Below are 22677 nucleotides of genomic sequence, written 5' to 3' on the forward strand. Positions count from 1 at the left end.
TTTTTTTTTTTTTTTTCCAGCATCATTACTCCAGTCTTCAGTCACATGATCCTTCAGAAATCATTCTAATATGCTGATTTGCTGCTTAAGAAACATTTCTTTTTATCAATGTTGAAAACATAGGTGTTGCTAAATAATTTTGTGGAAACCAGTTTTTTTTTTTTAAGTTTAAAAGAAAAGCATGTATTTGAAATAGAATTCTTTTGTAACAAAAGCCTTTTCTGTCACTTACTGTATAATCAGTTTAATGAGCCCTAACTTTCAACGTATGTTTGACACACATGTCTGTATGAGACTAACATTGCTACAGTTAAGGTTTTGTTTGTCCTGTCGTATGGTTTAGTTATAGCTTGATCAATTTCTCATCTGCTGTCTTGTTACATGTAAACCGGATGATGTTTAGGTGCACATAAATGACGATTGAGTGGACAACACAGTAACATGAATCTGTTACAGACATCTTAAGATGCTAATGGACTCTTCCAGTCCTCCAGTGTATGTAGAGAGGAAGAGAACAAGAAGAACAGGAGAATATGAAAGAGGACAGATGGGGGGGGGTATCTCTGAATAGACTGCTGAGTCACACACTTAAGAAGCATAAACCACAGGAAACCTGACCCTCACATACTCGCAATCAACCTTCATCACTAATATGCCTGTGCGTGTGTCTTAGGATCCGCGATTCACGGTTGATTCTGCATTGTTAGTTGAAGAGAAGATGACTGAATTTAGGATTATCAGTGGCTGATCTACAGTAGAAACGTCTCTCAGCGGGCTCTCTGCCATCTCTCTGTAATCCTCTCTGCTGGAACGTGGAGGGGGGGGGGGGGGTAAATATGTTTGACAGGCATGTGACTGCCCATCTTAAATGAGGACTCACTGCCCGCGGCCAAACTCCCACTACATCCCACTGTGTAATTAAATTTTTAATTTTTGTAAGCTACAGTCAGAGATGACACTTTACTGTACGTTTAAAGAGACACACTCTTGCAGTAGCATCTGTTCGGAGACAGCCAGGGTCGGAGTAGGATTCCAATAAACTGCTGTTTAGCATTTTAAACCAATACATTTCCACACGAATGACAAAACTGTGCAGACCAAACACATTAACATTCTTGCTGTCAGTTATTAGCAGAAATTAGCAGTTTTGTTAGCAAATATAATTTTTTATGTGTACACACACACGCAACTGAGATTTGAAGGAATGAAAAAATTACACGCCATGAAGAACCATTCCTCCCTTGTTCAGCTCAGTACAGTGTACCTCTGTAGCCTTGTTAATAGTAGTCAAAGTGTGCACGGCACACACACACACACACACACATATATATATATATATATATAATCTTTTATCTATATATAATCTATCTCTGAATATATGCAATTTAAATCTAATTCTATAACATGAAATATAAATATGCAGGTCTGTATATATATATATATATGTATGTACAGTAAATGTGTGTAATATATGACAGTTTAAGAATTATATTTATGCTTATTCTATTATTTATTAAATGATATAATAATAAATTTGTAAGCGTTTTATTTTGGGATTTGGTAGAAATTGATGGGGACATAAATGACACCATATGGACACCAGTATCTTCCTTTTCTTTCTCTCCTCCGGTACTCCCAGTATTCCTCCTAAGACCACTGCAGGAGGAAGATGGTTCCTTTAACACTGCAAATGTTCCTCGTACCCTCCCCCCACCCCTCTTCCAGCACCCTCTCTTCCTCTCAGAATGGTGCATTGCTAAATACCCCCATCTCTTTCTTTCCTTACCCTCCGCTTCCTGCGTATCCCTTCCCTCTCGTCTCTTATGCCCACATGTCATCTGCTCTTTCTCAGTCCATTTGTCCTCTTCATTTTGGCCCAGTGCCAGGACACGCACCTGCATTCAGAGACAAACGGAAAGTGCGGATGGTCCGCAGAGCTCCTATTGTGTCAGCTCAACTTGAGTTGGTGAACGTGCTTGTGTATATTTGTAGGTTAAGCTTGTCGGTGTGTTAATATGTACAGTATAGGGCTTCCCATCAAAAACTATTTCAGAGCAAATTCGACCCACGTTTAGTATTGGAAATCATTGCTTGTTTTGAGTAGCACTACAGCAAATGAGCATGTGTGTGACAAGTGAGAGAGAGACCAAGTAGAGGTTAGCAACACCTTATTTTCTTGCTAAACTTCTACTGTCTCTGCTGTACAATATTTGTTTGTTATGAAGTGTGACTGTGTGAAGTAAGCTGCTCAACCTGTTGTGCATCTGCTCTCTGTTGTGTATGTCTAAAATAGAGGAACACTTGCACATTGCAGAGCTGCAAAGAATTGTGGGTAATTAAAAGGGTATTACAAAACTATATGAAATGATAGTAAATAAATATTTTTTTTTTATCCTAACCTAACTTTTTCAAAATGTGTCACAATTCCAAAGAGAAGATCTGTTGCTACTTTAGTAACTTAAAGTTTTAAATTTAACATTTTTATGTTAAAAAAAACTAAATTCCAATGTGCAAACAAACTGCTCAGTGCAATAGCTTAATATACTGTTAACATTGCACAGCACACTAACTTAGCTTAATCCTATGCATTTCATGTAATATACATGCAATCACAGAAGTCATTAATTTTTTTAAATTCAGGCATTGTTCATGACACTGTCAACATTTTTATTTTCGCTCAGTAATCCAGTAGTGACTCCTGAAGAGTAAAGGTACATTTTCTTAGATGAGTGCAAAATCTCATTCATAACTACACACATCACAAATGGTATACACAGAAGCTCAAACATACATGCATGATGCTCAAGAATCAAGGTTTGTTCTAGTGTTCAACGCACATGTGACACACACAAACTTTCATGGTTGCCATATGTGATGCACTCTATACTGTATATATATCTGTGTGTGTTAATTTTTGTATAAAAGCCTAAATTCATGTTCATCATATATATTGATTGAATCCCTTAACAAGACTTGGATTAAACCACTTGATTCACATGGTTTGTTTTAAGATGCCTTATGACTTTTAAGATGCCCTTTTGGATTATCTAAATTTTGGTTACCTGAACAGAAATCTCTCAGGTTACATTAAAAAGAACCAAAGTCTTATGGGTTTGGAATGACATGGGGGTGAGTAAGTTATGACAGAAATTTAATTTCTGGTTGAACTATCCCTTTAAGTCCTGCATCAAACTTCCTCAGTTCCAGTGTCATGCTTATAACAGCCATTGAAACTATTACATTTTTAGCGTCGCCTGACAGTCCATGCGTGCCGCAAGGAACAGACTGAGATCCACATGGAGCTTTGGAGGACTGACAACAGAACAGACAAACAGTGGGTTGGTTCTGGCACAAGACACTGTCTGTTGTTCTGTTTGTGTTTGTGTGTGTGTGTGTGTGTGTGTGTGTGTGTGTGTGCGTGTGTGCGTGTGTGCGTGTGTGTGCGCGCATGCACACTTTGACTACTATTAACAAGGCTACAGAGGTACACTGTACTGAGCTGAACAAGGGAGGAATGGTTCTTCATGGCGTGTAATTTTTTCATTCCTTCAAATCTCATGACAGACCCTCTTCTCCCCCCTCTGTCCTTTCCTCCATCCCCCTCTCTCCATCTCCTCCACTTTCCTCCATTCTACGCTAAATGCTCTATTTGTTTCTGCCCTCAGCACAGTCATAACTATTCAGAGCAGAAAAATGGGTGCACACACAAAAGCAACATACTCTGACACTTTTCAGTTAGCTGTCTCTCTACTCCACACCTCCATATCTCGTTCATCCCATCTCTTGCTCTCATCTTACCAATATGGCACTCAAGAAAGATGGGAATGAGGGGAACAAACTGTGACAGAGAGAAAGTCACTGCCTCGGGCACTCTCTGTCTTTATTTCTCATTCCATTTCTCCTTTTCTCTATCTCTGTCCCTTCCCCCTTCCCTGTCTTTTTCTTAGGGAATTGAGTGAAAGGCAGATGAAAAGGCCGAGCAGGTCTTTCACAGGCCTGTCTACTCACATCCTATTACCAGCTGAACTGCTGCTCAGATTCAGCATCACAGCTGACCGCAGCTCTACTGTACCTCTAGCCTGACCTCCTCTCATTTATAATGCAGCTTTGACCGGCCGCTCAGACCGCAGGGTCATTTTTCTGTAGCACTTGCGACTTGTAAAGGCATGAATATTTTAAAGTCACAATGAAATGGAAGTAGCAACAGATTTCCATATTGTGACATACATCTGACTATAATGGATTACCCCCCCCCCCCCCCAAAAAAAAAAGGTAGGGTGGGGACTTGGTTCTTGATTGGTTCTTGATTGGTTCTTGGTTCACGGTTGTTAATTGGATTTTGCGATGTGGGCATTGCACTTAACACTGGACACAGAAGGTCCAGTTAAGACAATATGATAAAAAAATGGTAAGGACAAAAAATATGCCTTGAATTTGTTTTGCACTAAATAGATTGACACTGTCCTGCACAGTTGAAAAAAATAGCCACATAATGATGTCCATGTTGATGAGCCTTTGTGAAATGGTTGAGATACTGTACTCATAACTAGTTTGAACAAATACAAAGGCATTTTATCTGTCATAACTTCTGGAGGGAAACAGACATTGAACAAGAATGAAACATTCTAGTGCGCATGTGTCAAGCCCTTGGGTTTGTGCATGCTATCAAATAGAGTATACTTTCATCAAAACTGAAGTATACTTTGGGCTTTACAGTACATTCAGCACAATTTAATGATGTGTGTGTATCCTGGGAATTGAGTCTATGACCTTGGTGTTGCTAATGCTGTGGTCTACCAGTTGAGCTACAGAAAATAAGAAATAATCACATCATTTTGTGTTAATATTTTATCATAGTAAAAGTGAAAAGAAACATTATAATTGAATTTCTTCAGAAATTATTTGCAAAACCATTTTTCCATAAATTGTGCATTTATAAAACAAAAGATTGTTCAAAAAATGGTTCGTAAAGTACAAAAGAAGTGTGAATAGTTCATAAAACTATTATATGACGAATTCTTGCATAAAATAGTCTGATGGTATTTTTGCAACTATGTTTTTCATAGTTTTCAAGATTTTCATAAAAGATGTAGTAGGAAAAACAAACCTTAACTTTTTAGTTAGAATAACTGGTAATAGTGCACACACACACACAGTAACCACAACATAAACTTTACTGATGGACTGTATTCCATCCTGTGTGTAGTGTGTCTGGGCTCTTGTGTCTGCTGTGTTGAGGTATTACAGATAAACAGAACAGCCCACTTATAACAACCCAGAAAACTCTCTGTTTGATAGAAGCACCAGCAGTCCTAGGAGAGAGACAAGGAGGAGAGGAAGTGGGAGGGAAGCAAAGATTAAGAAATTACTTTTCTTTATTAAATGTGAAAGGGGGTTTTGAGCCCCTCTCTAATTATCTCTGCTCAGTTTGGAGCCCAAACTGGGGAATTTCAGCTGGGCCCATAAAATCTACCTGATTACTGTCTCTCATCAGCTGTGCCATTAGGATTTACACACTGAGTGTGTGAGGGGAATAGTTAAACTTCTTCAAATCAAATCCTTTATTCCTCATGTAGCTGTGCATGTTCTTAAATAAATAGCTCAACTAAAAACCCTCATGTTTTTCCAAACCTGTATGACTGTTTTTCTTCAGTGAAACACACAAGGTGTTTTTCAGAAGAATATACTGGCCATTCTTTTCAGTATATTTAAAAAGAGTGGAGACTGTGATTGTCAAACTCTTTCACAAGACAACAACATGATAGAATTATAAAACTGATTTATACCAATGGATCTCAACCTTTTTTGACTTCAAAGCCTTCCTTTCTCCAGGACAATATTCAAAGGTGCTTATATCTGTATATCTTACATCTGGCCTATAGTATGAACCTCTGGTACTTCTTTTGTTATAAAAATTAATAAACTAACATGTAATGTCAGTTTAATGTTGTACATCTTAATTTGTAGTGTTTTTGTAGCAAATCAATTAAGATTATGGTAATGTAATGTTATGACTTATTGAGGCCCGCTGGAGGTCTGCTGAGGTTTGATTCTGATAATTTTTTTAATGAATTGATTGTTATAGTTGTCATTAAAGGGGTCACATGATGCGATTTCAATTTTTCCTTTCTCTTTGGAGTGTTACAAGCTCTTGGTGCATAAAGAAGATCTCTAAAGTTGCAAAGACAAAAGTCTCAAATCCAAAGAGATATTCTTTATAAAAGTTAACAATCAACCACTCCCCCCCCGAAACGGCTCGTTCTAACACACCCCCACATCTCTACATCACTATGTGGGAAGATTTGCATACAAGATTTGCACACAAGGCCACGATGTGTGATGCTGTTTCGTTGAGAAAGCAAAACTACTTTGTTTGGCTTTCCAAAAGAGGCAATGACTAGAAATCATGTTTATAATGGGTTTTATGTTTATGTCTCATCGCTCCGGCTGGACAGGGCATCACAATATGTTTAGGGGCGTAACATTTCCGTCACGCGTTTGAGGCATTCGGGCAATCACAAAGCACTGGATAGCAGCCAAAGTGTACAACAGAAAAAACAACCAAATTTCTTTATGCTCCACAGAAAAACGAAAGTCATGCAGATTTGTTGTGAAATCAGGGACAGTGAATGATGACAGAATTTTTTTGGTTTCATTTTTGGTGAAGGATACCTTTAGGTTTCCGTTTCATAAAGCCCACAGGATTTGAGAAGTCCATCATGTGTGAATGTTTTCTGAGCACATGCTGAGTCTAGCGCAGGGACGCTGCTCTTCCCAGGTGTCTGGAGTACCAAGACAGTAAAGTACAAACCCAATAAGATAAACCTCTCTCTCTTTCTTTCTTCCACCTTCTGTCATTCCAGTGCAGATTTGCTTTTACCTCCATCTGTCTGTCTCTCTCCCTCTCAGCATTTTCATTCGGTGTCTTTGCACATTCCCACCCATTTCAAATCCTCCCTTCTTCCTCTTGCTCTCTGCTGACCCATTCCTCGCACCATACCTTTTGGGTAGGGGACAGCTGTCACTGCTGCAACGCTGGGGGTTTCAGTGGGGGGGTTTGTTGCTATGGCAATGCCAGGCCTTGTGCAGGCATGGGGAGCAGCTCGTGTCGCGTCTTAGCAGGATAATCCATTGTAATCCCACAGAGGGGAGTCTGACACACATACGAGTCTGCGCACACACTCCCTGCAGGGCGGCTGGGGAAGTAGAAGTGAAGGAATTAGCATCTGTTACTGCTTGTGCTCAGGTCAGATCCGCTGAGGCTTGAAAAAAAAAAAAACTAGCTGACAGAAGATATGTAAAAAAAAAAAAAACACGGCCAGTTCAAACCCACCTTATATGTGATAAGTGAAAAGGTGCTGTATAATCTGTCTGACTGTTTCTCTCAGGTTCTCATACTGTTATACGAGTCATGTTGCAATGATTGTATATACAAGATTAATGGCAACACAATGTCACCATTATGATTCTTAAATGGTTAATTGACTGCTGGCAAAATAGGGTAATAAAAGTTCACTGTCTATTCAGTAGAAAGGCAAATTTTTATTTTAAATTGATGCTACATGACAGCTACATAAAAACAGCATTTTTCATCATCTTGCAGACATATGCTGATAAATGGGCTATCTGGGTGCAGGCAACATGAAAAAAGAGTACACATTGTTCATTTACAAATACTACCAACATAGTAACAAATACTACAGACATTGTAGTACAAAGCTGCACTACAACGTATAGCCTGAGTTTCCAAGTTTAGGCAATGTTAATTTAAGGAAAAAATTGACACAAAAATTAAAATTCTGCCATCATTTATACACCATCATGTTGTTCTAAAATAGTTTTTCCCCCCATAGAGTGAATGTCAGTGGGGTCCAGTGGTAATTTGGATTCCACCGAGTTTCATTATATTGACAAAAAACAGCTGAAACCTTCTTCAAAGTCATACAGGTTTGAAATGACATGAGGGTGAGTAAATGATGACCATTTTCATTTAAACTTTCAAATTAATACTTTTTACTTAAAAAAAAGTAACATTTTAAGTGACGTTGTGGATATAATAATATATTTGACAATCAGTTTTTATTGGTCATGACTAAGTTGTAATTGTGACTTGTCTGTTCTATTTAGTTTTGTGTACTGTTAATGAAGCACAACTCTAAAGCTTGGCAGAATGTTCCAATTTAGCCGTTTTAGGAGGCGATAGGCTCATAAAAACATTCCAAACATTCTCTGTACTAAATAATAGATCAAATATATAGATTATACACCAACAACACACCTAATGTGCATCTTTTGTTACTCAATTCCTTCTTTCTGCTTTTTAAGTGATAAATAATGTAAGAAATGTGATATACCCAAACTGTTTATGCTCAGTTAAATCCAGCTCTTTGGAAAAGAACAAGTGCCTGAACAGTATGAACTCTAGAGTGGTTTTACTTGACCAGAAAGTTGTATTTTGAGTTTTAGCCTCCAGACTGTGGTCATATAACTGTAGCATCCATAATATATACACTCTTTATTGCACTTCTTTCTTATATGCTGGTATGCTGGTATGCATATGCATGCACATTCAGTATATTATTTGGAAAAACATTCTTATGCCTGAATATATAAATGCTTAAGCATGTGCGGGTGTAAAGAGCTCTGTTCTTTTTGTCTGAGTGTGTGTGTGTGTGTGTGTGTGTGTGTGTGTGTGTGTGTGTGTGTGTGTGTGTGTGTGTGTGTGTGTGTGTGTGTGTGTGTGTGTGTGTGTGTGAATGAAACGGTGTATTATTTGTTTGTGGCAACTGGAATCCAAGTCACGCCATGTGTAGTCTCATGGTCTCATAAATTGACCATTGAGTGAGACATTTGTGTATTTGTTTGTGAATGCATTTTGATTTGTTAAAATTACAGTGACACTTAAATGCCTGGACATCGTTGCATTGGATCTTTATGCTTTTTTTAAATACTTTTTTTTAACATGTGAAAAAAAAAAAAACACATGGTTTTACATTTTCTGTGTTTGAGCCTGTGCATTTTACCATGTATGTTGAAGCATGTGTAAGTGTTTGCATGGTGTGAGTTTTGGCATGCTCATGCGTGCACGTGTATGTGTGTGCATGTGTGAAGACCCACATGGTTAAGTAGTATTTTTAGCTCTGCGATTCATGCTTTAGTTGTTCTGATGTTGTAGATTTGAGCTGATTGAATGGTGAACTGGATTTTTGTGTGGTCCGCTGACCCCTACACACACTGCAGGAGCTACAGGCTATGCTGCGTACATGAGATTTGTCATTTAATTTATTGGCCCATTGCTGCATTAAAGAAACAATTCCCTTAATTAATGCCATGCTTTATCAGTAGCGTTTATTTAAATCAGTGTTCTCTGTTCTACAATGAAAACATTGATTTATACTGGCTCCTGTAAAATAAGAAATCTCTGTTGTAGATTAAATCATACTGATTAAAATGTTTGTGCATAATCCTGAGAAGGATCACTGTTTAGGCCAAGTAAAGTTTGATATATGGTTGATTTTAATTAACAAACAGTGTAGAGAAGTGTATTTTTCTTTGAATTAATAAGAATGAGACTTGAGTTCGCTGTTTTGAGTGGCCAGTCAGCTTTTCTAATGCCCATGTAGAACTGAAAAACCTACATAATTTAATATATCGTATAAACTTTGAAATTCACCATGTTAACTGATATAAAGCTGCTTAATTTGGAAGTGACCTCTGAGTAATCGGTGCTTCAAGTATCGCTACACTATTCATAATGGACCACCTCTGCAAAATTTGAAGTTGTACTGTGACTGCACCAAACTTTAACCATAACTCACATTCTCACACATTCTGTACCAAGCACAAACAAATAACAAGTTTAAAAACATTTTTAACTAGAACAATTTTATTGATATATTTTCCAGAATTGAATGAATTGTAGTTGTGTTTATAGTCAACATTTCACACAACTCGATTAGGGCACACAGCACAGCAGTGTAGCACACATTGATCGGCACATGCGCATCACAGACATGCAGAGAGCCGCAGAAGTGGAGCGCTCCCTCCCTTTCCAGTTGTGTTTGTCTTGGTGTGGAGGTGAGTGGTGATGAGCCATAGAGTAAGCTACCTGTGCCTCGAATTTACAGCTAATTATCCAAAAGACAAAAGGCAAATATAGTTCATTTGTCTTGCTAACACCCATGTCTCATGAGCTACCATGTAATAAGTTAGCTAAAGTTTAGCTAAGGCAATATATCATGGGCATACAGGCTAACTTAATGGAGAAACGTCATAATTAATAATGCTATCAGAATCGCCACATTGATATGCAAATCAGGCATTATGTAATTAAAATGTGCTAATTTGCATACAATTGACACAAGGCATTGCAGATGAATAGGATAAACATATCAAGGATAAGCATATCACCACATAACTTCTCCATTTATTAGTTGCTGACTTACATCAAGAGTCTTTTCCCTTGAAATTAAATGTTATGTTTAAATATGCAGATAGCTTGTTTGGTTAATTTCGAAGAAATCTACAGAAGCAAACAGACGAGGGTAGTAGGTTTAAACAAACACCTTACTGTGTATTTTGGAAATTTCCTTTCCGTAAGTGCAAAAGAAGACATGGAAGCAAAATAGACCAAAATCTCAAAATTGAACAGTACATGAAGTGTCCTGCCTTAAACAGTAACTTCATGATTTTGATCTCAGGCTCCTCATCTAATAACTATCCATTCTATTAGAATGTTGTATGCTGATAGATCTTAACAGCTAACTGTGTGTGTGTGCATGGCACAGTAAGTGTAATTATAACAAAATTGTGAAGTGATTATTTTGTAGACATCTGTTGAAAAATGAAACAACATGAAACAATTGGGTGAGTGCATGTCCCTGGTTATACATGATGCTACCTTACAATTTAGTGTTACATTGTTGCTTCTGCCTTCACCTGTGATGCCTTACAATGCTTTCTTGGTAGGCAGCTGACTTAATTTTGGAACATAGCCATAGTGCATGTGTATAAATGAAAACTGGATGTCTTAAAGTGGGAGAGTATTGGTTAATGTACGTCTGTGGTTTTGTGTACATCTATTTGAAGGAAGTATTTTATAATGAGTTTGTTGGCAGCTGGTGGCTGATGCAGCACTCTGCTCTTCCCGCCTGCCCTCTGCCCCAACACCCCAGGGGAATCATGGGTAAAGCATTGATTGACTGTCTGTGGACCATCCTCAAAACCTGACAGCAACTCAGCAAGCCTGGTTTCAATCAGCATGTTTGTGTGAGTGCCCTTGTGCCTGTTAGACCCTTGCCCTCTTAAACACACACTCCAGTGTTGTCCTGTCCCCAGTGCACTAAATGCCCCAATGAATCACTGTGACATTCAGAGCAGCTGGACCACACTGTCAGCTCTCTCTCTTTCACTTCCAGTATCCCAGCTCCTTTTTTTTTTTTAGAAGAGCCGGGAGGAGAGGAGGGGTGGAACAAGCAGACAGGGTGGGTCTCTATTGTGCAGAAGTGAGAGAAAGAGGTTGTGATGGAGGAATGGGGTTGGAAGAGGGGGTGAATTTCCCTCCTTTACATCAGTTGTACTTTAGATATATAAAAAATATATGTAAACTAAATATTATATATAAAAAAGTTTGTCTTATTAATTGTATTTATTAGTGTATTTATATAAGCTCATCAATTATTAAAACTCTCTCTCTCTATCTCTCTCTAAATATATATAAATATATAAAATTTATTGAAAAGTTGCACAGGTGTGTGATTTGTCATTGAAGCTACCCATGGTTCTTGTCTGAAGAAATGAGGGACGAGGAGAGAGAATCTGTAAGAAATGTGTGTGGTAGGTGTGCGGTGATTAAGATCCTGTTAGACTGCAGTGGGGGGAGTTGACTAACTGGTTCAGGCTTATCGGAGGAGCCCACTAATTGGAGGTCATCCGCATGAATTAAAAAAACAGTCAATTACTGTGCAAGAAAAGAGCCGACCATCTCTCATTCCCTCCTGCTTGCTGCCACCCTGTTTAGATGCCTTGTACATATGTGTATGTGTGGGTGTGGGGTGTCAAAAAGTACACAGTCTATCCTCTCAGCCAATCAGCGCAAGGACTGCACCCCTTGATGAAATGTTTGTGTTATGGTGACTCCTCACAGGCCCTGCTGTGTAGGCTGGATCATTATGCCTGATTGGTCGTTACTGAGATTCAGAGACAGGAAGCACAGCGGTGCTATTGACTGTTGTGCCTGCACCCCTCTGCGTGTCTGTGTGTGTCACATGCATACACACACACCTGCTAGAGTAATTACAGGAATAAACATAGCGACAATCACTCGACACACTGTGTTTTTTTCTTAATATATTTAACAATTAATAAAAGTATAAATATATTTAAAAACAAAAAAAAAAATAAAAACATTTAAAACACAAAATAAAAAGCAAACGCAAAATACAGCAGAATCTAAAGAAGCCTTTGACCTCACCTTAACGATTGTATTTGTAGGATGGGTAGAATTTGAGTCTAAAATCAGGATGCATGGAGAAAACTCCAGGATGTTCAGACGCAGTCAGCTTGTCTGTATAGCTTTTACTCTGGATGATTAAAAGGGGAGCTCTCTCTGCAGGAGTGAACTGGACCTGGGCCAGTCGAGTGACATGAGCCAGGGATAATCATATTTCATGCTTGTCACGCGGTTAAGAGGGTTTATTGGCTGTCATTATTTGCATCAAATAAGAAAGGAGAGCTTCAGGAAGCTGCCACCTGCTTTCGGGGTTTCATATCATGAGAAGGAGGTTATCAAACTCCCTTTCACTGTCCTTGTTAAAGCACAAGGGTCTGTGTGTATGTTTGTCTGAGATGGTCTGAACACTACACTACTATGATAAAGCAGCTCCCATCAGTCCAGTTATCTTAAAGATTCATTCTGTGTGGACACGGCCCACAGCTAATGCTCCAAAGTGACCCTGGCCAGCTGACTGTTTTTTTTTTTTCTCATTTTGAACAATATTTTTTTTAACCTATATTCACCAAGGTTTTTAACATCTTGTCTACTGATGAATGTCAGAATTTGGTGGGGTTTTGTAGAAAATGATTAATTTAATATATTGTTTGCATAAATTACTAAACTTATTTTCATGTTATGAATGATCAGAACATATATGCATGTGACCATGCTTTGCATAAATAGAATGCCATAATATTATAATTAACATTTTTGGTATTAATATTATTCATATTTATCATCATATGAACTACCATTCATAAGTCTGGGGTCAGTAAGTTTTAAAAAAAATACTTTTATTCAGCAAGGATGCATTAAAATACATGCATTTCATGTACATGCAATGTTATCTAATGGTTTTCATGTACACATTTGTAATGTGCCATTCATAAAAGATTTCAAATAAATGCTGTTCTTTTGAAATTGCCATTCATAAAAGAATCCGGAAAAAAAAAACAACGACATCAAATCAGATTATTAGATTGATTTCTAAAGATCACGTGACACTGAAGACTGGAGTAATGGCTGCTGAAAATTCAGCTTAAATTACATTTTAAATTGTAATAATATTTCACAATTTTACTTTATTTTTATATGAGATCATATGAGACTTTATATAAAATACATGTCATATAATTTCAAATCTCAATTCACTCGCCATTGATAAGTGTGTATTGGAGCCAATGTAACCACCAACCATTTTCAAGCTGGGTGAAACATACCCAAGAGAAACGCAGCAGCAGCCGTGGTCTGGTAGCTGCACTTCAAAAGCATGACTGCTGCAGCCGTTTCCTGAGCAGATGCAAGCAAATAGTGTATTCAGCACATCACGGCGCATAAGAGACACATCCACCGCAGCGCCTGTGTGCACACTCACACATTTTATGGACATTACACTTGGCGCTCTCTCATCTGTCATTCAAACACCTTTCCTGAAAGACCAGTGAAGGAGGGAATGGCAAGAAAAACTGTGAGAGTGTGTGTGCGAACGCTTTAGAGCTTTTTAGCAGAGCTGGCAGGCATTAGTCTGGCCTTCCTCTCCCTGCATGAATACTCTTTATACTCCAATAAATATGCGGCTGTCTCCACCACTCTCACCCCCTACACACATTCAGTGTCTCTTCTGCCTCTCTCTCCCACTCTTGGGCTTATTCTTCCATCCCTTTTTCTTTCTGCCCCTCTCCCTTTCCGTAACACCCAGCTTGCTTTTATATTCCTCCCTCTCACATCCTCTCATCCAGTGTCCTCCACTGATAATTTCACCATCCCCCCATCCTTCTCTCCCTTCCTCCACTGATGTTCAGTGCCCCTGACTCTGACCTGCTTCCCACTGCCCTCGTCCCCTAACTCACTCTGCATCACCCCCTCCCTCTTTTCATCCAATCTCCATCCCTCCTTCTTCAACGGGCCTGTGCCCTCTCTTCTACATCCAATCCATCCTGTCCTCTCTCTTTTTCTTCCCTCTGTCTGTTTTTTTCTGCTGTCACTGTACGCTGACCCCAATTTTGCCCTCGCTGTTGTTTGCCCCTATAGCTGTGTGTAGGCATTACAACTGTACACACACTATTGTTTTTTTTTTGGCTGTTGTTGTTTTATTTGCACAGTGCTTTACATCTTTGCTGTATTAGTTTGCTGAGGTGTCTGTTTGTATGTGCAAGATTCTTGGTCAGGCAATCATGTTTTTTATTACTTATTTGTAAATTGCAATTAAATGAAAATGTATTATAGCTTATATTTATAGTAAATGCAGTTAATTGAGCTTAAAAGTTATTTCTGACCCACTTAGTTAGGATTTAAGCACATATTTATGTAATTTCATAATTACTATTGTCTTTGAAATAAGGTTCAAGTGCCCAAATGTATTGACAAGCAATTGAAAAAAGTTTATAACAAATGCACTTTTTAAAAGCATCTTTAAGCGTGTTGACCCCTTGTGAAAGTTTACTCTATTAAGTACACTTAAGTAGTCTTTTATTTTCTTAATATTATATTATCTGCCAGCACAGTTTTAAAAAATATACTTTTATTTGAAGTAAACTACAGGTGCACATTGAATACAATAAAGCACACTTCTTTTTCACAAGGGTGATATAATGCATATATATTGAAAAAAACACATGAGATATAGTATATTTTCTCAAAATTCTAAAATGTATTGCACTTGTATATCCGGGTTCTGTGTTTTCAGCACAGGCTAATAACCTAAAATTTATCTAAAGTGTGTGTGTGTGTGTGGTGCTCTGTTTAGCCCTGCTGTGGTATAGATCTCTTCATAAATTAATTTCCATACATCCAGCCCTTAGAACTGGACAATACTGAACACCAGATACACCATGTAATAAAAAGAAATACATATTAAAAGATAGATCCAGACCGGCTGTCACTCAGAGATGTTGTGAATGCTTCCAGTGTAGCAAATTAGCATGCTAACATTGTTAGCATGACAGGAAGAAGTCAACATAAACAATGTGTTTTAAAAGGCTCACCTTATAAAACAGCAACACACTTGCAGACACAGTCAAATGTATCCTCTTCAGACAGTTTACAGTTAGCTATGTTACGGCTAACTGACCAATAATGGGGGAATGTTTAGGAAATTATTGAAAAATTATTTGGGAAATTGTCTTTATGTTTTGGTGAACATTAGAAATTACCATATGCTGATGGAACAGTACTAATTTTTCGCTGTCCGTTGTGTATGTTTTCAGATGATTCATCTTCTGAAAGTGGAAGTGGCAATGGGACTTGCACTCTGACTCCTCCCTCAGTAGGTGCGGCCGGAGTGAGTGAAAGTACAGGGACAAGAGCCAGATCGGGCTCGTACACTGAGGTTAACGGAAACGGAAATGGTAACGTGGCACCACTCGACTTCAGCACGACTTCCTCCTCCTCATCTTCAGAGGACCAGCAACCAGTCAACCTCAGCGACAGACTGAGTCAGGCCCTGCCTAGTGCTGCGGTCATGCTGGCGACCTTTAACCCTGAGCACGCAGAGGAGCTGCGCAGAAAATACCCCAAATCCTCAGAGCTACGCCTTGATCGAGATATCAGGGACTATAATAGCAAGGTATATTCATTTAGGACCATAAAAATGCTGAATGCTAATTACAGTTGTCACAATACAAAAATTCCAGTAGTCAATTCCAACAGCAGTAAAATTTCACTGGCATCGTTACTTTTTAAAAAAAAAATTGTATTATTTAGTATCAACTTGGAAATTAAGTACCTGAATTTTTAACATCCTTATTTGCTAATCTAACAGTGCTACTGGAACCGCCTGTGGACTTTTCCTTCACCCTTGTACACAACAGATTGTCATTTATTTTGAGCATACAATGCAAGTTGAACAAACAGTTGCAAAGGCGCTCAGTCAAACCTCATTTATGCAGTTAGCTAGCTTGGCAAGGAGTGTTTTTCATTTAGACAGATGCAGAGAGGTTTGAACAATATGCCAAGCAAGGCTCCAGTCTGAATAGAAACTTTCATTTCATTCCTCTTTTCCATGGTCAGCCTCTGTTGCTTCCCATCTCCTTTTTAACTGAATTGTCTTTGTGAATAGAAAAGCCCAAAACTATCTTTCAAACAAACGGATTCACAATCTGAAATGCAGCCCAAGACTCTTGGTACCAAGAATGTCTGAATAACACTGTTAGACCTTGAAGACTTGAAGCACCATCGGTAGCCATGAATGGCCTTATTGGTAGACATCATCTTTCATATAGATATATCTTTCAGTCCATGTCCTCCTTTGAAAGTCTTTTCTGATTGGTGAATACGCTCTTGCAGACAGAAGGCTTACCTTGGTTTCTTTGTGTGTTTTTGCAGTCTCCTCAATACAGTTCAGGCAGCTATGATTCAATAAAGATGGAGATCTGCCCTGAAGATCTGACTGTTGGTCGGTCTCAGGTGGCTGACGATGATGACGATGACCATGATGACCACGACGATAGCGATAAGATCAATGATGTAGAAGGAGTGGATCCAGAGAGGTTGAAGGCTTTTAATGTGAGTTAAAGGGCATTCAGCTCATGATGTTCTACTGCATGAAAAGAGCTATAACCATGTGGTCTTGCATGGCTTACACTCACACCTCATACTTAATTGGAGAAATTAATTTCTCTCTCTTTTTCTAGATGTTTGTGCGTCTCTTTGTGGATGAGAACCTTGACCGTATGGTGCCAATCTCTAAACAGCCTAAAGAGAAGATCCAGGCCATTATTGAGTCCTGCAGCCGTCAGTTCCCAGAGTTCCAGGAACGCGCTCGCAAACGCATTCGTACCTACCTCAAATCCTGCCGTCGTATGAAGAAGAATGGCATGGAGGTACAGGCTGCCACATTGAGCTGCCCTTTCTGCTCTTTGTAACGGTTAGATGACTTATATTGCCCCCTGGTGGTCAACACTACAGAGCCTGAGAAATAGAGTTTTGTTTTGTGATGAAGCAAACACCAGGCAAAAATTAAAAATGAATAGTCATGAGTTGCAGTTTTTATTTAATTGGCCACGCCCAATATTAAAATTACTGTAATTGCAAATGACAGTGTAAAGTTGAAATTCAGAGTATTTCATTTGTCCAAAAGAAGTTTTGCTACAAAGCAGAAATAGTTACATAATTAATGTAGACTAGTTTTGTAAATGCATTCCTCAATATGCACATTAATTTTTTCATATTAGACACATTTTTTTTTTTTAATTAAGTTCAAAACAGATTTTAATGTTGCTGTACTAAAAGACAAAATGTAATCTAATTATTTTCAAATAACTTTTTAGAAATATTTTTCATTATTTAGCAAGGACAGAGTAAACTGACTTAAAATGACAGTAAAGCCATTTGTAATTTTACAAAAAAAATCAGTTTCAAGTGCTTTTCTTTTGAACTTTCAATTTGTTGAAGAATCCTACAAAGAAATGTATCAAATAAATGTGGCCTTGGTGAGCATACAATTAAAAATCTTACAAACCCTAAACTTTTATAACATATTTTACATGTAAAATAAGACATGCTGAGAAATGAAGTGTTCTAAAATGAGTACATAATAGTTCATATATTAAATGTACTGTGTGTGTGTACTAGCAGACTCGACCCACGCCCCCCCACCTGACCTCAGCCATGGCTGAGAACATTCTAGCAGCCGCCTGTGAGAGTGAATCACGCAAAGCTGCCAAAAGAATGCGCATGGATGTCTACCAGGCACACGTAAGTAGCGATGTATAAGTGTATGCTTGTGTATGTGAAACTTGGAGATGAATTGGTATATCAGTCTGTCTCTTAATTTTAGAACCAGGGTAGTCTGATATAACTGTTTCTCTCTCAGGATGAGCCATTATCTCTGGAAAAGGCTGTCTCTCGTGAGCCGGTCTCGCTGACCCACTCTGCATACTCCCTTGCTGCCTCGGCCTACTCCCAGGACCAGCTATACATCAATGGAGGGCTCAACTACAGTTACCGTGGTTACGGCGGACTGTGTGCCAGCATGCAACACCCCGTGTCCCTGACAACAGCTACCGCCCAGACCAACGGTGAGAGAGGAAGCTGGCAGCATCCTAACTGAAGTTTGAACTTGATGCTTACTCACACAATCTGTGAAAGGATATAGGATACAGGCAAAGTTGCCTTAACATGTGACATAAACTAAGTAATTTACATTATAGAAGGGCTATGATGCATTAAACAGTGGTTCTCAACTAGGGGGCCACTTGAGGGCCAAGGGCCTGCAGGATGACTTACAATGAGTTACATTATTATTATTAATAATTAGTTAATAGTAATTTCTTTTTAATATATTAAAACATTCTAACATTCTAAAACATTCATATAATTAATATTAAAAAAAAAAACAACAACATACAATCAAGATATAAACTGAAATCATACCGTTCTTGAAAATCTCAAAATATGGTTAATTAATTTAATTACTACATTGTAACTACATTCCCAGTTTCTATTAATAATGTGTTATCATTAATAAATTAATTATGTAGGGGGTTGTTAAATATTGTGTTGGACAGTGGGGATCTTCAAATCAAAACCACTGCCTTAAAATAATGTCAGAGAGACAGCTAATTAGTTTTTTGACAGAGCTACTGACGCTGGGTATTGATGAAGATTTCACAATTCTATTTTATTCAATTTAATTAATTTGGACATATTTCAAATATTAATAAAATAAACCTTTTAACTTGGTAAATTACAAACAAATTAATTTTAAAATGTAACAACCAGGCCCAAACTTTGCAGTACAACTGCTACATAATTGATAAAAAAGTTAGTGGAAAAGTTTTTTTGAATTATTAACTTAAGTAAACAAAATAAAACTTCTCATGTACCTGATATTTGTAAAAAAAAAAAATTAAATTATTTATAAAAAAAGTTTTTTTGAATTATTAATTAAAAGGACAGACTCTTGAGGGTCAGAGAGTTAGTGGAAAAGTTTTTTTGAATTATTAATTAAAAGGACAGACTCTTGAGGGTCGTTTGTTGATGAATCAGGCAGCACTGCTCACACTTAATGTTTCTCAGTCACTAACAAAGAACCGGTTTAGAACAGTCATTTTTTTGAAGGATTGGACTACGCTGGTCATGCTGTCATGATTGTGTTCAGCCCATAAGGGTGTGTCAGTATTTCACACTGATTTCATTTCCTGTGGCACTTTAAATTGGAATAGATTAAAGGAGCAATCTTGTTTTTTATCCTCCCTTAAGAGCTAATGTGTCTGTGTTCTTAGTTGTTTTAATGTCTGTAATTATATTTTTATTCTCTCTGTTCAGGACCTACTGATCTCAGTATGAAGTCTCTGGCCTCAAATTCGTCCTCGTCAAGCTCCAGCAGTCTCGGCAGGAACGGAGGAGGAGGCGGGGCTTCAGCTCAGCTCAGCCATACAGAAGTGGCGGCAGTGCGTCAGCTGATCGCGGGATACCGTGAGTCTGCGGCCTTCCTGCTACGATCGGCAGATGAGCTGGAGAACCTCATACTACAACAGAACTGAACCTTCAATGCTTTCTCTGACTGCATACATACCCTTGTCCCTCTGGACCACATAACTGACTGTGTCCCTCACATGATCATCATCCAGTCACCAAGAAAAAACATCTGTCTCTTAAAGATGAAGAGGACAAACGTGGAGATAAATCTTTGAAGCTGACGGTTCGGTGCATCCTCCACGTACTGCTCCTCTCCACAGCCTCCTTCTGTTTAACCGCCATTCGTTCCCCGCTGAGAGCCATCGATTTCTGATTTTCTTTGTTTTTAGCTACTTCAAAGGAGGAATCCTCCAGACGGCACTAACTAATTGAAGACACTTTTGATTTGGAGGCTTAATGGAAAGAAAGAAGATAAAAAGAGCAAGAAGAAAACTAAGAGACCTTTGTATTTGCTGTAAATAAGCACTCGCTGTGTCCTGAAGCACTTTTCCATTCGTTCTGACCTCTGAATGATTAATTTATGCATATAGATACGCAGGTGGAAGCTCACCTGGAAATACCTCAGCCTGTCTGTCTTGCTCTCTCTCTCTGTGTGTGGGAAAAGAAAATTATCACCTGTCCGTCCTGACTTCACGGTCCAGTGATTTGGGCATCGAAGGCAGAGAGTGGGAGTAAATTTGTTTCTGTAATTGAAGTGAAGATTTTCTTTTCCACCCCCTCCAAATGTGTTGTATATATTCGGATCCATTTCAAGGTATTGATCGCAAAAATACACTGAACTTGTTTTGGGAATGGACCCGTACTGATGCATTTAAACACTTGGGCCTCACAGATGCCAACTCTCTTTGTTTCCACTTGTACGGGTCACCTTCTGTTCTCCTCTTCTCTTATGTGTCCTTCTATTTCTCCCGTACGTCCTCTCTCCTCCTCCACTTTATTATTCTGCTTTGGACGGAGATAGAGAGGAAGGATGTGGAATGGAAGCTTGTTAGTCTTTTATCTGTTGACTTTTCTTAATGGCCATTAATCCACTCTGCTGCTATGGACTCCAACCTAACGCCACAGACCTGAAACCTCAAGCCTCCCAAACACAACCAGAGCACCTCAAAGGCAAAAAAAAAAAAACAAGGCAAAAAAAGACAGAAAGGGAAGCCAAATCCAAAAGAAAGGGAAAAAACTGCCGTTTTGCATTCTGGTCAAGAGTGTTTGATTTAATACTGAGGGCTGCTTGTGTTTGCTTTTGTTTGATTTGTTCTGAAAATGCGGTGTGTGCTTAAATATCAAGATCAACTGGGATCAAATTGTCTTTGGCACAAGAGCTTGGCGCGCACACATACACGAACACGCGTACGACACGAACAGACACGCTAAAGGGTCTTTAGTGAACTGAGTATTTATCAGGAGAGGTTTAAAAATGTGTAGTTAGGGAGGTAGATTTGTTTAGGGATTGACTGACAGTAATGTCACTGTAATTTGCTCCATTTGCACACAGAGGCAGTGCTAATCTGTGATTGAGGAGCTCGGTGGCTCCGTGGTGCACTGCTAGTGGGGGATGGAGAAAGAATATCGCAATGCAGAAGATAATCAAACACATTTCTGGCCAGACTAATACAGAGAGGCTACCATGACCCCCGCTGAGGAGCCTTCAGAATCATTACATTCATAATCACATGACCGGGACCTACTTGTGATTGAAAGCCATGATGATGAGCGAGTGTGACCAGAGACTACACTGCCCTCTTAAGACATATTTGTGTGCAATTTTGACACCTCTGCTCAAAACACAACAGTGGACATATAGAAGTAATGATTTCTTAATGTAATATATTTATGGTTGGCCTTCACAGTCCAGCCTCGTACTTCGATATTGAGTTGTTGATTAGAATGTTGCTACAGATGTGAAGACATATGCAAAATTGACAGCGTGAGGCCTCTCGTCACTGTGCGTGTTAACTCTGGAAATAAGGGGAGATATGTAAATATTTAAAAAATATTTAAATGCTTTAAAATATTTTTAAATATTTAAATGTTTTTTTTTATTACATACATAAGTTTAGCCCCAAAATAAATAAAATAAGAAATTGTATTTTGCATTGTATTTTTTTTTTTTTTGTAATTGGAATATTATTACAAAATTCGTAAAGTTCGTTAGAAATTCTGTAATTTGTAATTTCATTTATTAAACTTTTTTTTTACATATTACAGTACAAAATTACAGTAGATATACTGTAATACATTTTTATTTAATTGACAAAATTAAAAGGAACTACAAATACCACTAATATATTTAAATTTTTATAATTTCAGTATAGCAGAATAAGTTATGTATATTAAATAATATAATAGAGAATTTGAAGAATCTTTTTATTTTTTCATTTGGTAATGAGAATCGAGGTTGATATGCTTGATTTAAATCATAAAAAATAAAAATAAAAGTTTATTGAAAAAAAATGAATTGTCCTAACAATAATTCTCTCTTCCACAAAATACAATTTCTGATTTTATTCTTTTGATTTTTGGTGTTAAATTTAGCCTAACGTTTCTGACATGCACATTTTGACCTAAAAAATCAACATGATCAAATTGCCTATCTTCTCCACTTTTCATCCTCATGATCAAATGTCCTCTCTCCTCATTTTCTGTGCTGTTGCCATTTCTATTTGTCTCTCTGTCTCACCTGCTTTTCTTTTCCACGTTGTCCGCAGTAGACACAGATTGTGAGAGGTCAGGTAATAGAGGATTCTAGCTGCTGTCTCGGTCATCTG

At 38.2% G+C, this 22677-nt stretch overlaps 1 protein-coding gene across 2 annotated transcripts in view; it reads left to right on the plus strand.

The window, feature by feature from the left end:
- The window catches only part of LOC109061879 (nucleolar protein 4-like), an 88990-nt gene extending 66998 nt beyond the window's left edge, over positions 1–21992 (plus strand). Inside the window, exons 7-12 of one of the 2 annotated variants that reach the window (XM_042712921.1) lie at positions 15700–16058; positions 16817–16996; positions 17125–17313; positions 18065–18187; positions 18306–18510; positions 19760–21992. In XM_042712921.1, the coding sequence (XP_042568855.1) occupies positions 15700–16058; positions 16817–16996; positions 17125–17313; positions 18065–18187; positions 18306–18510; positions 19760–19977 (1274 nt within the window). In that variant the 3' untranslated portion in view covers positions 19978–21992. The remainder of the gene's footprint in view (positions 1–15699; positions 16059–16816; positions 16997–17124; positions 17314–18064; positions 18188–18305; positions 18511–19759) is intronic. The other variant, XM_042712922.1, reaches the window with a different exon arrangement.
- Positions 21993–22677: the final 685 nt, after the last annotated feature.

The sequence above is a fragment of the Cyprinus carpio genome, chromosome A23, assembly GCF_018340385.1.
Source record: "Cyprinus carpio isolate SPL01 chromosome A23, ASM1834038v1, whole genome shotgun sequence".
Classification (NCBI taxonomy): domain Eukaryota; kingdom Metazoa; phylum Chordata; class Actinopteri; order Cypriniformes; family Cyprinidae; genus Cyprinus; species Cyprinus carpio.